This window comes from Acomys minous (genome assembly GCF_964271855.1).
Source record: "Acomys minous genome assembly, chromosome: 12".
Taxonomy (NCBI): domain Eukaryota; kingdom Metazoa; phylum Chordata; class Mammalia; order Rodentia; family Muridae; genus Acomys; species Acomys minous.
In genome coordinates this window covers 53,161,910-53,178,964 of record NC_140493.1, presented here as the reverse complement: position 1 = coordinate 53,178,964, position 17,055 = coordinate 53,161,910, and the positions used below count along the sequence as shown (strand labels likewise).

The 17,055-nt window shown below is 41.8% G+C and overlaps 1 protein-coding gene across 13 annotated transcripts in view; it reads left to right on the top strand.

Moving 5' to 3' along the window:
* PTK2 (protein tyrosine kinase 2) overlaps nt 1-17,055 on the top strand; it is a gene marked incomplete at its 3' end in the record, with an annotated part of 207,235 nt that overhangs the window by 152,916 nt on the left and 37,264 nt on the right. For all 13 annotated transcript variants that reach the window (XM_084803037.1, XM_084803036.1, XM_084803034.1 and 10 more), the window contains 4 exons: nt 1,501-1,616; nt 2,984-3,084; nt 5,691-5,780; nt 8,179-8,383. In XM_084803037.1, coding sequence (XP_084659163.1) covers nt 1,501-1,616; nt 2,984-3,084; nt 5,691-5,780; nt 8,179-8,383 — 512 coding nt within the window. The remainder of the gene's footprint in view (nt 1-1,500; nt 1,617-2,983; nt 3,085-5,690; nt 5,781-8,178; nt 8,384-17,055) is intronic.

Here is a 17,055-nt window from a genome sequence, read left to right as displayed (position 1 = left end):
GGTATAAATGTCTTCATCGTTGAACTGGGCCTGATAGAACACATTTGTTGTCCTCTCTTCTTGTGAGGTTGAAGAGGGTTGATCACTTGACCCCAGGAGTTGGAGGCCAATCTGGACAATTTAGTGTGAGACTCCCACCTTCAGCATGAAATGAAATAAAATCTTCACTATGACATTCCAGGGCAGTCTCCTTCTCAGCACTTATGCCAGTTTCCTGTCCATCTAGTTGTGTAACTGAAACAGGTGTCAGCAGATGACTAGATAGTTTCCTTCTTGTGCCTTTGTCTGAAGAACTAGCCCAGTGACCTGAGGATGAAAGAAGCAGGGCTAAATCGAAACAGCTTCTTACTCCTCCTAGAGTTCACTTTATGTCTTTCAGACTAACCCATTACTCAGTTTCTTTGAAAACTATGAGTAAGAGAGTGTCATTGGCCCTATTTGACATTCACCAAAACATGGAAACTAATTAGTCATCACCTCCACCTGGAACAAGGTGGGATGGAAGCTTGGTAGAGCAGCAGATCCTGAGATCCACCCAGGCTACTGAGTCTGACTCAGCTGGGCAAGGAAGTGGCCAACATTTACTTTACAGCTTCCCCTTCCTTTCCCTCTGTCCTCAGTTCCCCCATTAGATGGAGGGTGATGTGTGGTTTTGATTTATAGTTGTTTTTTGGTTTTTGTTTTTCTTTAGCTTTTTGCTTTTGAAGAGTTCGCTAAATACTGTTGCTAAATGATTCCCTTTTATTTACTAACTTGTTTTAGAAATTAGGGTGTTGATAACACCTCATATTAGCATTTATCTGAATGAATGATGTCAGTAATAAGACTGGTAAGCCCATAGAAGAAACACCCAGTGTGTGACCATTTTAGGCTTCTGCATCCAAACCATGGATGAGGAAAGAAAGAGGACACCGTCTCCTTCTCCTTCCCCTGTCTTACCCTCAAACGCTCCCTGATGCACAGTGAGGTGCAGCTGGGGATAGATGGACAGTGCTGTGTGCAGTGCTTGTAATAGTGACTGTCCTTTGGTTCTCTGGGTGTTAGTGTTTATCAGTGCTTTACAGCATCTTTTTTTTCCCCCTTTGTTTTCCTCAGGCCCATATTTTGCATGTTTTAGAAGTTTGTAGTCATAAAGATTCTAATTTTTAAAAGGATTTTAAATGACTAATAATTTGTTTCATCTTTTACATACTTATTAAAGAACTGAAATATAGTACAATTTAAAATCTGTTTGGAGAGTTGGGCATAGTGGTTCATGCCTTTAATCCTAGTGCTCAGGCAGAGGCAGGGAGATCCTATGAGTTGGAGGCCATACAAGGTTACATAGCAAGACCGTGTCTCATAAATTCATTCATTCATAAATAAATCAATGTAAATAAATAAGTAAAATAAAAATGCATATTTTTTGTTTTATTCACAGTGGTGTTAAATGACTCTTTTGTGCTGTTATATATTCTCTGTCTCTAATCCTCTTTTTTGTCTTGGCCGTTGTTTCAAAAGCTGAGGTCATTTTTGCAAGTAAGGAAATACAGCTTGGATCTGGCATCTTTGATCCTATATGCCTATCAGCTTAGTACAGCACTTGCATATCTGGAAAGCAAAAGATTTGTTCACAGGTAAGACATTCACAAAGCTGCTTCATTGCCTTCTCCTGGGAGGGAGCATGCACAAGTGAATTAACTTTTCTTATCACTGACAGGAACAACTTTAGGAAGGATTTACTTTGATTTGTGGTTTCAGGGAATCTGGCTGTCATTGTGGGGAAGGAATGGCAATAGAAGCATCAGGAACTAGCCTGGAATCAACCAACCAGGGGTTTCCTAGTGACCTTCTGCCAGTTAGGTCCCATCTCCAAAACGTTCCACAAACTCCCAAAATAAGCCACCATCAGCTAGTGTTCAAACACATCTGCTGGAGGATGAGTGAGAATGTCAGTACCAAACAGTTAACAATGAGGAACAAGGAAGGAAGTTAACTTTCTGCACCCTGTACACAGCTGGTTGTGTATCATTTGAGTCTACTGTTCATTCATTAAAAAGTCAGGTGTTGAGCCACTCGTGGTGCTGCTGCATCCCTTTAATCCTAGCACATAGAAGGCAGAGGCAGGCAGATCTCTGTGAGTTCCAGGACAGCCAGATCTACATAGTGAGACTCGGTCTCCAGAGGGTCCGAGGGTGTCAAGGTAGTTTATGTCTTTTCAGAGGGAAGGATCACGGCATGTTAACAGACAAAAGATTTTCATAAGGTAGGCATGGTGACTCACACTGTTAATCCCAGCCCCCCTAGGAGGTTAATGCTAGAGGAGTTCCTTGGATTCTAGACCAGCCCAGGTTGCAGTGGGACTGTCTCAGCCTGCCCCTGGAAGCACTTCCTCTGCCCCGTTTCTTGTATGATGCTTTCAAGATGTATGTTTGTTCCATAAACATTAATACAGAGCCTGTAGTTGTGGAGCAGTAAATGTGTGGAAGTGGCCCCAGAGCAGATAATAACTGAGACTGCAGAATATCTAAATGTGGTGAGTGACATTGTCATTCTTCAGAATGTCACTTAGCGTTTGCAGCTTTGGGTTAAAACACAAATGAAAGTCCCTACAGTGTTTTCTGAGGATCATGGCTGAGTTACTGCTTTGATGTTCAGTATTACAGCAGACTATATCACCAAAATTATTCTGAACAAGTGCATACAGGGAATTCTGTTTATGGCGGTCTCCAGTTATGCTGACCAAGTATCAGTGCTTGTTAATATAATGCCGTCATTGTGTGAGTCTATAAAGATGATAAGTATTTTCAGTGTTTGAGAATACATTTTGCCATTATTCATAAGGATCATCAACTCATTTTTATACATATCCTCTAGAAGGAATACATATGAAGTAAAACAACTTACAAATCTCTTCATTATAAGCTGTCTCTCAAAATACCTGCCTGTACATGTGATGGCATTGTTTTAGTTATGCTTACTGTCCCCACTTGTTCTTTATCAGGGATATTGCTGCTCGGAATGTTCTGGTGTCTTCAAATGATTGTGTAAAATTAGGAGACTTTGGATTATCTCGATATATGGAAGACAGTACTTATTATAAAGGTGAGAAACTAGGGCAACACCTGGTAAATAAGCCCTGAATCTTTGATATGTGTGTTTTGTTTTGAGGGAGGCTTGGTTATTTGACAGGGTCTCACTACTGTATCTGGGACTGGCCCCAAATTTGTAATCCTTCTGCTTTATTCTCACAAATCCTAGAATTACAGGTATACAACACACCAAGATTTTAATGCCATTTTTAAAAGATTTATTATTTATTTTATGTATATGAATGGTCTCTCTGCATGTACATCTGCATGCCTGAAGAGGGCATTTGAGGGTATAGATGGTTGTGAGTCACCATGTGGTTGCTGGGAATTGAACTCAGGACCTCTGGAAGACCAGACTGTGCTTTTAACCATTGAACTGTCTCCAGCCCCTTAATGCGTTTTTTAAAAAATGTGTCATGATGTGTTTACTGAGGAACAAGACCAGTTTAATAGAGGAAATATGGCCTTATCAGCCAGTGGTGCTTGGAACTTTTGGACAATTTCAACCCAGACTTCATCTCAAAATAACTCAAAACAGGCTAAGACTTGGTTACAAGGCATACAACTATAAAATTTAAAAGAAACAACATAACCCTTTAAGAGCTAGAAGTTAACAGGGGCCCTTACACATGCAACCAAAACCAAAGTTCATTAAAAGATAAAATTGATAGATCCAACTATGTTGAAATTAATCGTATTTATTTTATAAAGGAAGAATGACAAGGTACAGAACAGGAGAAAATATTTACTAAGCACATAAATGATAAATAGTAGTCTTCAGAATATAGGAAGAACTTTAAAATGCAAACAACAAATGCATTTAAAACCTCAACAAAAATCTGAGTACACATAGACTTGAGAGACTAGATGGGTGGCAGGTGAGTGCACAAAGATTGTTCGTGGTCTTAACCACTAGGAAAATGCAAATTCAACACCCTACCACCCCACTCCACCCTGTGAGAACACTACACACTCATCAGATTTGCTAAAAGAAAAAGTACCAATGCCTAGTGGAGATAGGTGCAGAGAAGCTCATTAGTCATAAGCTGCTGATGAGAGTTAAGAAGAAGTAGAACTGATCACACAGCTCCCACTATGGCATAGCAGTTGTTTCATGGGCAGCAATGCCAGAGAAGTCAGACCTAGTTTCACACCAAACGTCAAACGCTAATGCAGCTCAGTGGTGGGCTGCCTGCTTAGTGCATGGGAGGCCCTGACCTGATCCCAGCCTCTGCTAACAACTCTTCAGTCAGATCAGAGTGCTTCACCCAGTAGACCTGACACGTCATGAACTGTTGTTCTATTTCAAAAGTGATTCTTTAACATAAGAAAATAGTTTGATTTGTGGTTTTATATTACATTTTTATTATTTTGAAGTATATTTCATATCTAGTTCAAATCTTAACTAGTCTGGGTCCTAAAATTTTACTATAGAGCTAAATTCCAAGTTCCAAGTTGCATCATTTGAACATTTAAGATAGTTAGTTGACAAATCCACATAAACCTCATCAGCTTGGGACTTGTTGAAATGCTCCCTTTTCTGAGACTTGAAGGACTACAAAATGGCGTGTTGCTTACAGAGGAAGGCCTTTAGAACTTGTGCTTGTACCTGCGTGCTCTGTGCGCTGCCCTCCCCACACTCCCACTGTTCACGGCACAGTTAGCTTAGGCTTTTCATCTGTTACTCCTGGTACTATATCTGACTATGTTTCTTTGCCTGCCATCAAGAGTGAGAGTCCCTTGAGGAAACTGAGCAACTGGAGCATTAATGAGGTTGTGTCTCACCTCTGGTAGGATGGAATGTTTTCAGAGTTGCTTTAATATATTTGCTTTTCATTCCGTCACTTCTTCCTGCCTTGGACATATTGGTGAAGATTCAGTCAACTCTGATCCTTCACTGATAGCAGCTTTGTCCATGCATGTTTTATAACTCCAAGTTAGTCCTTGAGATGGTTTTTGTAATCATTCAGGGCATGCACAGGGCAGTGAAACCTTTGAGCTTTCCCAGGCTCTCTATTTCCATCTGAGGTTTGTCTGAGCCAGAGGACTTGGTCAGGAGGTAGAGCATAGCGCTGGCTTCTGTCTGTAGAGCAACCCCAGGCAAGTGACTTAGTGGGTGTGAGCCTTGTCTATAAAGAACAAAACCCCCAAGCAAGATTTATTTTAGAATTTAAGGTTGTAATCTCCACAAGATGTGTTTATGTGTATCTCCTAGGAGCACATAGGGTCTGTGTCTAGGTCAGCTTGGTAAAGCATAACTGCCTCAACGGGAGTGGGGTGTATGTTCTTTACACGGGACACTTGTAGAGCAAGGGTCCCAACTGCGGGTGAATGTGCTCCAGGATACTGGAAGGCCTCATATCATGGCCTGTGTGTTCTTCCTGCCGTGGGTTCTGCCTCAAATGAAAAAGAGAATGCCATCCAAGTTTCGTGCCCCTACCCCAAGGTAGCCACTTCTCACCCCTCAAAGCACCAAGGAAATTAGTCATTCTTCCAAAGAAATGGATACCTATAGGTCAGAGCTGATGCTTTTTATTTTGCTGCTGAAAATCTTGACTAGCTCTGTTAGTACTAAAGCAACTAACAAAGAAAATTCACTTTATAAAATTAATCTTCTAGCTTCCAAAGGAAAATTACCCATTAAATGGATGGCTCCAGAATCAATCAATTTTCGACGTTTTACCTCAGCTAGTGACGTGTGGATGTTTGGTGAGTATTTTTTAAAATACACTTTGCTATATTCTATAAAAATACTACCATTATCTCTTCAGAATGAACATCTTTTTTGTCAGATGCTGCCACAGCCTCCTCTGGTCAAGATGGCCTGTCGTCACTGCTCCTACTGTTCTCTGTTGTGCATTCCCACTGTTCCCAGCATGTAGGTTCTTCTGGCTCTATGAGGCCCGGCTGGCCCAGAGCATTTGTGCTTGTTCTTTGTCTCTTGGTCTGAAGATTCTTGTCTCCAGGCTTGGAGCTGGCTCTTCATCTCATTTGACTTGGCCTTTACACTCACACCCTCCCCTTTGTTCTGTGGTCTGTATTGTATTGAAAGTGTTGCTCTGCTTACACACTTTCTATGATCATAAAGTGACTGATTCTTCTTACCATCTCTAGAACTGTCTTTCCTGATGTTGGCCTTTCTGCCTGGAATGCCTTATTCTTATACCTTCTTCTCCAGCTGAACCCCCATCTAACCTAAAATGCCCCCCTCTTTCAGGATGCATCACATAACAGGTATCTCTCTGCACTCTGCTTTTCCCTCTGTCACTGATATTCACCTGTGGCCCTTGTGGTACTTTTGGGTGAAATTATTTCTGTAACCTTTGAAACTGCTCCAGAACAGAAATACAGTTGTTTATTTAACTTCTATAAGTAAAATTAACTTCCTAGGTATCAAGTAAGCGTTCTTGCTTTCTGTCTAAAGTTGATTTTAATCTATTTATTTCTTAGACAGGCTTAGCAAGTCTCTGGGATTAGTCAGTGCAGTAACAAGTTGGATTTGGCTGTACAAACCTCAAGGCAAGATGCTCATCTTCTTAGGGAACTCTGTGCTTCACAATCTGAATGCTCATTTCTTCATATTTTAGCATTTTTGGAATAACTTTATATTCTTTGGGACTTTTTTTTTGGGGGGGGGGAAGCTTTCCGAGACAGGTTTTCTCTGTGTAGCCCTGGCTGTCCTGGACTCACTATGTAGACCAGGATGGCCTCGAACTCACAGGAATTCACCTACTTCTACCTCCCAAGTGCTAGGATTAAAGGTGTGCGCCACCATGCCCAACTTCTTTGGGACATTTTTTAATGCACTTTTATTTGCTATCTTCATGTGTACTTTCTCGGTTTGAGTTGTATTGTTACTTTCATGTATGATTGTTTAAAAAGAGTCGTGTTGGTAAGAAAAGATTATCGCATAGCTACTACACTGCCGTGTTTTCCCATTTTGTCATATTACTATTTATAATCAGTGTTACCATAGATTTGACTTTAGAAATGCAGTATTTAAAGAAATGTAAGACCGCTTTGGAAATTGAGGATGAGATATGTAAATTTCAAAGATAGGTACCTGGAGATAGGATATAGTGGTGCCATGGCTGGTAATGTGCCTGGGTTCCCATTGAGGAACAGCTCTGTATTCAGCAGCAGTGTGTTGCTTTGTCTGGGACTCTACAAATTTAAGTTCTGTGAACTAAATTTAAGGCTAATTTAAGAATGTGGTTCCAGTTAACACATACTGTGGATTGCCTCCTCAGACGCCAACCTCACTCTGCCCCGTGTATCCTCCTCTCAGAGCAGCATTTATAAATGTGTGCTTGAGGATAGAAGTAGATGTAAAAGAATCGTAATTTCCCTGGTAGACACAGGGAAAGCTCCTTAGAGCTGGCCTGTCCAAAAAGCACAAGAAGTACGGAGGGCCAGAATACAGAGTGGCTCTCGTGGGATGCTGAGAAAAGACCTGTACCTGATGCTACTATACTGTTTCCCTATCTCATGCCACTACTGTTAGTGTCAGTGCTTTTAGGTTTGCTCATTTGTTTGGAAGATGACTTGTTTGGTGAGTAAGATGATGGACAGATCCCGGATTCCCAGGGTTAAAGTGTGGGGTGCACCTTCTGAGGTCCAGTCATGGCCTTTAGATGAGTTAGATGTTGTGTAAGCAAGGTGACAATGTATCTTGGTGAGGAATCTAAGCTTTCTTGGGCTCAAGACTTAAAATGATAGGATATCTTTATTAAGCTTTAGTGACTGTAGTTAAAATCAGTGTGGACCTAATTTGATGGTGAGGCAGGTCTAAAAGTCATTGGGGATTTGTTTTTTGTTTTCTGTGGTTTGTTTTTTCACTAGTTAAAGCTCGAGACATAATACTGGTAGACTACTTGCTGGTCTAGAATTTTCAGAAGTATGCCACTGAGGAAGTTCTGACTCTGATGTTGTTTTTGTGCCATATGAAGTAGCTGTTGCTATTCACCTGTGTTTTGGTGATGACTGAATGCCACCATCTTATAGGCTAGTTGCCCAAATCTGCCAGCTGCCTGTCTGGTCCCTCCAGCCTGGGCCCTTTCTCTCTGGGTGCTGAGCTCACTGCACTGTTTTCATTCCCACTCCGCAGGTGTGTGTATGTGGGAGATACTGATGCATGGCGTGAAGCCTTTTCAAGGAGTGAAGAACAATGATGTGATCGGTCGAATTGAAAATGGGGAAAGATTACCAATGCCTCCAAATTGTCCTCCCACCCTCTACAGCCTTATGACGAAATGCTGGGCCTATGACCCCAGCAGGCGGCCCAGGTTTACTGAACTTAAAGCTCAGCTCAGGTAGGAGTCGGGTGGCAAGGGCCTGGGGCGGGGGCAGGTTTGCTGCTTCTCCTCCTCTGCAGTCATAGCTCTGAGATGGTTTTGTCAGCATATCTAAGGTGGAACTGCTTCTTCAGGACTCAGATACTTTGGTATTTGAATTGTATGTCTTGTTATTTTATTAAAGCTGTCAGTGAACTAGATCTTCAGTTCTTACTGGAGCTTTATGATCTGATTTTTTCCCTTTCTTCTGACTTAGCAGGACTTTATCAAACCAACCATTATTTTGACTCTCATCTCATACACCCCTTGCTGGCATTTTGTGCACCAGCCACACCTGACTATTTTATGGCTTTCCTGTTGTATGTAGCTCATGACCTTTTCACGTGCTTTGTTCTTAATCTCCCTTTGCTACTTGATGAACTATTCAGTCTTTGGAATCTAGCTAAGATGTTCCGTCCTCCAATAAACCTCTCCCCATCAGCCCCAACTTGCAAAGAGAGCCCTTACTTTGGAACCTTTTGAGAACTTCTGCTGTTGTATTTTAAACATTTGTTGTTTGTTGGGTAATTTTGTGCCAGGTACCCAGTAGGCTCTAGGTCTCTAGGAGTTACCAGTCCTCTGGAAGCTCATACAAAAACCAGATTTGTGCTGAGTCCCTCAAAGAAGCATCTGCAGACTACCTGGTTCTGGTTCTGAGAAATTCCAGGTTGGCTTCTCTGTGTCCCAAGCATGAATAACCTAATTGCTGTTACCATGTCCTACTTATTTCTGTAGCTCAGTGCTGGGGTTAGAACTGGGTGGCAAGTGACTGAAGAAAACTTTGTTGAGTTGATTTGGACTGAACTAGCACTTTGGTGAGATGGTGTCTTAATATAATTTGCAGACATGTAAAACCTGACCACACAGATAGTACTTCAGCTCAGTGTGTACTGCCACTTTCACATTTAGGGGCTTCACTGACCTTGACTTCTTTGTTTGCTGCCTGTATTGTTCTCAAGAACATCTCCAGCTATTGAAGGACAGAATGCTCATCTAACTACTGACCTCTGCTCTACCACTGCTATAGACCATCAGAAGCTATCTTCCATTGAGTCTCCTTGTGAGAGTATATCAAGGAGATCAGGCCCCATAGGAGAAGTAGGCATTTTATACAGTCAGCAATGTTTGCTAAGCACATTTGTATTCCTCATCCTCAATAGTCCCACTGCAAAGACAGCGGTGGCTGTGTTCATTTAGTGCAGTGAGATTCTATTCCACAAGACTACCTACCATCTTGGTCCCCTTCACATTCAGCCCTGGGTATGGCTCCCCTTGCCATAGCTCTATACTGCCTTTCTCATAGCCTGGCTTAGAATCCAGTCCTTCCTCTTGAGTTTTCTTCCACCTGAAACCCTGAGTCATTAGTTGTTTTCTGTTCTATGCTGTCACTGTTAACAGCTGCTTTTGCTCAGCAGATTTGTTTGTTTTGCTGGTTGCTTTTTAGCTCAACTCCCCTTTGATCTTGACGGATCCTAGCCCTGAAATCTTCCTCTTTCTGGTAGGAGATCCATCATCCTCTGTGTACCTACTTCTTTGCTGACTTTACCAGCCTGATGTTTCTGCCTCTTGACTACCCACTATCTCCTTTCCTTACAGACATGATATTCTAACTCCTTTACTTAAATTGGCCATTTCCCTGCCCTACCTCCTATATGCTATCTTCACCCTTCCCCCTGCCTATCCCACTCACGGGCATTGCTTCTTCCTCCATCTATAGCTGTGGGCTTGCCCTGCTGTCAAATCTCAAACTTTCCCTGTAAGTTGCCTGCAGTAATAATACTGTCCAACAAATAGACCTTTCTCTAAGCCAGCTTCTCCAATGCCCTCAGCTCCTTCTCATCTCTCTCTAACAGTAACTGGCTTAGTATGACTTTCTAGGAAAGTCTTGCTGCTACTCAAGAACCTTCCACTGGCTTCCTGTAACCTTTTGTGTCCAGCAAAAGCTAAAAGGATACATTTAAGGCCTGAGAATATCTTGGCCCCTTCCTCATAACAAGGCCAAACTCTCCATATACATGAAATGCTTCCTCTACTTGCAGAACCCTCCCATTTTTCTTGGCTTCTGTGCCCTGGCCCTTCTGTGACTTTGCAGCCGGCTCTTCAGGTCCCCATAGCTCCCTTGGGTTAGCCATGCTCCAGCCAGCTGCACCTGGAATGCCCAGGTGATGGGTGTGGGGCACAGATGACGGAGCGCTTTCCTGCCCTCGAGGAGCTCACAGTCTAGTATGTCTCCTCCCTACTAGACTGAGGCTCCTTGAGGACAGGGATCGTCATACTCACCTCCTGCCAGGAGCACAGTGCACACGTGCTTCTACTGTAGCCATGGCTCTCTTGAACGCATTGAACACATCTGCAGTGGAGTTGGACTTCACCTTTGGAACATTTGTAGTATGGCCAACATAAAACATTTGTACTATGTATTTTATAATACAATTTCTTGCTTGGGTTGTGTGTGAGCAGTGTGTCACAATAATTAAATGAGTTCTCTTATTGAGGTTTTCTTCATTTTTATTATATCCAGGGCTTTACTAAAGAAGCAGTAGTTCTTTGGTGCATCAGGAAGTCAAACGTGTTCCCAAATTTATCCCCTTGACTACTTTTAAGGAACCCTTTTAGCAGACTCATCACTGCAGCATCTATAACTGAACTGTATTCACTGTGACTGAGTGAGAAAGGCACCTCTAGGTTCTTGTTAGCTCAAGATTTAGTAAGGTTTCTTGGCCAGACTTTCTTGAGTGGGTCCCTGAGATCCAAGGAAGCTGTCTTCCTTCTGTCCTTTCCATGCTCACAAGAGGTGAACACATGGAGACACAGAATGAGATTAGCTGTTGGCATTTCTATTAGATACAAACAGTTCCCCAATTGCAGTGTTTTAACATGGTCAGTAAAAAATTTTCATATGTCCCCAGCTTTTTGTTGTTTTGTGACTTGCAGATAAAATGTGTATTAAACATTTATACTGGAAAATCCTTCCTGTGCCACAGAGCCATAATAAAGAGCTTCTGAAGCTCAAAATAAGCATTTTCTAGCAATGACGTCTTGGAATGAAGCATCTGTGCCACATAATAAAGACCGTCTATCAGTGTGCTTGGCTTGTGTTCAGTTCTTCAAGTCCTCTGTAAATAATGAAGGCAATAGACCAGCAAAACTACGAGTCTAACTTTGTACCAAAAAATTTCAATGCATTCTTTGGGGTTTATTGATAGAATAAACACACCAACACTGAGTTGACTGCTGATTGATCAGTACAGTGCATTTTTACAAATAGGGCATGACTGGGAACCAGTGTACAAAGTAAAAGATTTGCTGTCCAAATTAAAGATTTGCAGTCAGAAGCTCCACCAGAGCTGGCTTGATCTTCATGTCAAAGTTATCAATGGGCACATAAATGTGCTATTTGTTTCTCTAGCCCCACAGCCTTGGTTTCAGCTTGAGGCTGCAGGGATTTTGAGATGTATATGTGATATGTAGTGTTAGGCTTTGGAGTCTGTTCAACTTTCTGTTGTGAGGCTCTGCTGCTCAGCTTTGTCGCTTAGCCTGATGGCTGCAGGCAAAAAGTTTTTTCATATTGTATCTTTTATCCACAAGACACCTCAGGAACTCACTATGAACCTCAGTTGGCCTGTGAGACTGCTGGGTGGTATTGCCAGCTAGTTAATTGAGGGGTAACTGTAGAGGGGTGAGGGTGCAAAATTTTCAAGAAACACTTAAAGCTGTGACAAGTTCCTTAGCTTTCCTGTAGGAGCAGGATCTACTCCTGAGTACTTCCATAGCTGTTAGGATGAAATGAGACAGTTTATCAAAACCTTACAAGTGCAGATGTAAACACATATGCTGTCAGCCTGCAAGGCTGTAGTAACAGCAAAGCTTTTTCAGATCCAAAGTTAGGGTGTATGGTACTCTTAGGACAGTATGCTGGAATTTAAGTTAATTTTAAGGCAAGCCTTTCTTGCTACTGGTACAGGAACAACTATACAATCTCTTAAACCTATGTTCTAACATTTTGTGGTCCTCCATTTGTCCTCCTTGGCAAGTTTTGAATCTAGTGCCTTTGTTGACTTAACAGTAGGGGATGCGCTTTTTAAACCAATTCCCAGTTTCAAAGATGGTGTCTCAGCAACACCTCCTTTGTCTTTATGCCAACGGGTTCTTCCTAGGTACCATCATCTAGGAAGCAGATATCCAAAAGAAAAGTCTGTTTTCGCCAGGGGTGGTGGCACACTCCTTTAATCCCAGCACTCAGGAGGCAGAAATAAGTGGATTGTTGTGAGTTCAAGGCCAGCCTGGTCTACAAAGCAAGTACAGGACAGCCAAGGCTACACAGAGAAACCCTGTCTCAAAAAAAAAGAAAGAAAGAAAAAAGAAAAATCTGTCTTCTGTTTTCCATTAAGCCTTTTTTATTTCCTCAAATGCCTGCAGCATCTTAAGCCTTTCCAGAAATAAAATATAAATAGTCCATCTGAATTTAGTAGTAATTGTATGCAAATTTTAAATTATTCCCATTAAAAATTATGTTTCTTACCTAATTCCTTTCCTGTCATTGATTCTTCCACTCCTAAACAGTCATAGTATTTCTCTAATTAGTTATCTGCCCCTAGTATGGCTTTGTGTGTGTTCTGAGGACACTGAGACTTAGATTACACAGGATCTACTCCTGAGTACTTCCATAGCTCCAGACCCGTGGTTCTCAACCCTCCCAATGCTGTGACCCTTTAAAATATTTCTTTATATATATATTTTTTTCTTCGTGTTATAGTAACCCCCAACCATAAAAATATTAATTGTTCTTTAGAACTATAATTTTGCCACTGTTATGACTTGTACATAATTGCTATGCAAGATATCTGATATGAGACCCCTTAAGGGGTCATGAGCTACAGGCTGAGAGCCGCTGCTCTAGCCTATGTCCATGGGTACTGCTTACTTGGATTGTACAGACCAACTGAAGACACTCTTGCCTGTTTTTGAAGAGTCTGAGGCTTAAAAGTCATGTGGCTTGTCTTATACTACACAGTTCCTAAAAGGGCAGAATCAAGGTTTGCTTTTACCCTCTATGAACCGCTGCCACAGTACACCTATCCCTAACCATTTCCCCATCTGTCCTATACTTAATCTCTGCTAAGATCACTTCCCAATGCCTGTTTTCTATGTAGCAGGAGACCTCTGGCCTGCTGGAGTGGTATCTTACTTGTGATTCACATTTGCTGTCTACCATCCAAAGTATCCTGTGACCCCCAATGAAGCTGTCAAACTGATCTGCTGAAGCTACTGTAGTTCTTTTGCCATTTTCTTTCTCTCCACACTCTAGTTTGTCTTCATACTGTGTACCGAATTTTGTCTTCAGAGTTAGTGTTCCTAGACACAAATGTCTCTCTCCTCTGGAAAGTAAAGTTTCTGGGTGTTAGGGTTATTTTTATAAAAGTAAGTCTGTCTGTGTGTGTGTGTGTGTGTGTGTGTGTGTGTGTGTGTGTGTGTGTGTCTCTCTCTCTCTCTCTCTCTCTCTCTCTCAGATGAATGCTCTGTCTGCACATGTACTTGCCTGCCAGAAAAGGGCATCAGATTCCAGTATAGAGGGGGTTGTGAGCCACAATGTGGTTGCTGGGAATTGAACTCAGGACCTCTGGAAGAGCACACAGTGCGATTAACCTCTCAGCCATCTCTCCAGCCCCTCTGTTTCTCTTAATCCAGCTATCACACAAATAACTGGTTTCCTCTTAGTGTTCATCCCAGGGATACTTGCATTTTGTAGCTTTCATGCTTCCGCTCCTTCTGATGCCTCTTGGACCACTGAGTCCCCTACTTCCTCCTCTAACTCCTCCTCCCCTGGCTGACAGGAAGTCCAGCCCTATTCTCTCCCCTGCTCAGCAGGGGACTACTGTATGCTGTATGCTACTTTATTGTCATACCAGGGGACAATTAGGGTTCAGCATTGAAACAGGAGATTCTCAGAAGATTGCAACCAGATTGGGGCATGGGGTGTTGCAGAAATCAGCATTTGAATTACACAATAAGCTTATGCCTACAGTCTGGATCTTTTCTAGGTGGTTTCTGCTGTGCTTGAGCTTGGCAACAGGGTTAAAAAATGAAAGTATATGGAAAAGTGGGACAACAAGTACATGAATTTAGGAATAGGAAAGGAAAAGTCAAATATGTAATTCTAACACATTGGTGTGGGAGCAAGAAGGGTTGCAAGTTTTACGCCAACCTACTCTACATGGTGAGAACCTATGAGAGGGTATGGAAGGAAGCCTGAGCAAAAAAGAAAAGCCCTCTGAAGCCAGCATCTCCCTCACTCTCAAATTTATGTTTTAATGTTAGTGTTAATACTAAGAATTGTAATATGCATCTTTAACATCTCATTGTCTATGTGGAGTTAATACTCACAAGTTCATGAAACTGCAGAGGTTGGTTTACCATTGTCTCAATCCAAGATGCTACATTATTCATCTGTATGTGTTAGGAGTGGTGTGGGGTCACTAGCCCCATACTTTATGATGGCTGCTTTATTCACTGAGCCATCTCTCTCTCCACTCTGCCCCATTGTTTCTTAATATAAGTTTTTCTAAGTAAGACAAAGTACCCCAGCCAGTGTATTAACTTCCCATGCAATCCTTGGAACCCATATAAAGGTAGAAGGAGTGGGTTAACTCCACAGAATTGGCCTTCAGATATGTTTCATGGTGAATGTGCTCACACATACACATCATGTTCATACATATGGTATTAAAAATATTCTAAGGGTTTTTTTCTGTTCCATTTCTCTCTCCTTTGTAGATTCCAGTTACATGTTATTTCAATTGATTTGTTTTGCTTACTTGTTCTGGATTTTGTTTTTGAAATAAGGCCTTACTCTGTTGACTAAGCTGTCCTAGAACTCAAAGAACTCCTGCCTGCCTTAGCCTCCCAACTGCTGGGATTATAGGCCTGACCCACACCACAGGTGGCTGGAATTCTTTGGTTTTTCAAGACAGGGTTTCTCTGTGTAGCCTTGGCTCTCCTGGACTTGCCCTGTAGACCCAGCTGGCCTGGAACTCACAGTGATCCACCTGCCTCTGCCTCCCGAGTGCTGGGATTAAAGGCTTGCGCAAGCCTAAGCTCTTGATAGAGTCAGTGTTCTCCTCTTCTCCTGTCCTCTCCTCTGTTCTTTTTTCTCTGTCTTTCCATTTATAATTTCAAGTTCTATAATTTCCTGTCATTTATGTCCTACCAATTATTGAGCTTTTTATCTCAGATACTGTACCTTCTAGTGTAAAATTACCACTTGCCTCTTTCTACTCACATTTCCTATTTTATTTTAAAATTGTAAACAAGCTTTCTCTTACCGTCCTTGAGCTTCTTTAAACTCACTATCTACTAATTCCAATATCTTAGTTTTCATTAGAATATACTTCAATTTTTTGAAGGTTTTTATTTGATTTTCCCCCCTTAGAAAGGGTCATAGAACTGCTCTTTCAGTAAACCCAAGTTCAATTTTCAACACCACATTAATTCCAAGTAATCTGACATACCCTTTTAGCTTCCGCAGGCACCAAGCATGGTAAACAGACATACAAGTAGACAAATAACCCGTATACATAAATAAAATAACTCTAATTAGAAAATACAGCAAGTGAACAGCAAAGCCTGTTTCCCACTGTTCTAAGTTACCATCATCAAGGAAGAGACAGTTGCCAGGTGCCAGTACTACTGGAGCAGTCTGTCTGCTCTCACAAGCCCAGCTCAAGCTGTAGACTTGTTTCCTGCAAGGACACCCCCAGTTTGTGGAAAGGTCACGTTCATTCCTTTGTGGTGAGGCAGTGTTTAGTAACTGTAAAGAGATCATGTTTCAGAACTGGTGTTCCCGTGAACTTGCCAGAGCAAGTCCTTCGCTCTAGCCTTTTTCTTTGGATTTACTGCTGCTCTTTCTCAGGGTATTTTCCAGGCCCACTTAAATAACTGCAGACTGAGACTGAGTTTGTATCCAAAGCAAATGTTGTGATACCTATCCTTTGGGTGATTGGAATTCAATCCTTTTTTTTTTTCTTTTTTTTTTTTTTTAATTTTTCCTCCTATCAAATGAGGCAGAGCATTTTTTTTTTATCTTTAAAAATAAATGTTTTATAATTTCGAAGAGAGGTATTTGTACCACAGTAATAGATACTAGGATAGATACTACAGAGACAAAATGGGGCCAGTGAGGGCACATGTGAAGCCTGGGTTCTATCTCCAGTGCCACGATGGGGGGGAAGGGGAACATAAAGGTTCCTTCTTTTCTATTGGCTTTAAGGCAGGAGGAGTGTAGAGCTAACTTGGATTTACTTGTGTCTTTTTCAAAACTCTGTGTTTCTCAATCACGGTGCTCTTCTTGGTTGTGAATGATGGAACAACTTGCTAGGGAGAATAGCTCCCCACTGTTGCCTTTTCCTTTGGGCCCCAACCACCAACACTGAGTAGCCTTAAACCTTTATGAAACATCCTTGGCCATAGACTTGGTTTTTTGTTCTGGAAACAAGGACCTAGCAGACCACTTTGTTTTTCTGCATACATTTGGTTGCTCCAGAAGGTGAAGTTAGAAGATTCCTCTACTTGCTTGCCTGCCAGTGGGATAGCGAGGCCACAACACAAAGTCAGATCATTTCTCATATCTCTGTGGTTTTGACAGTGAGTTGGCT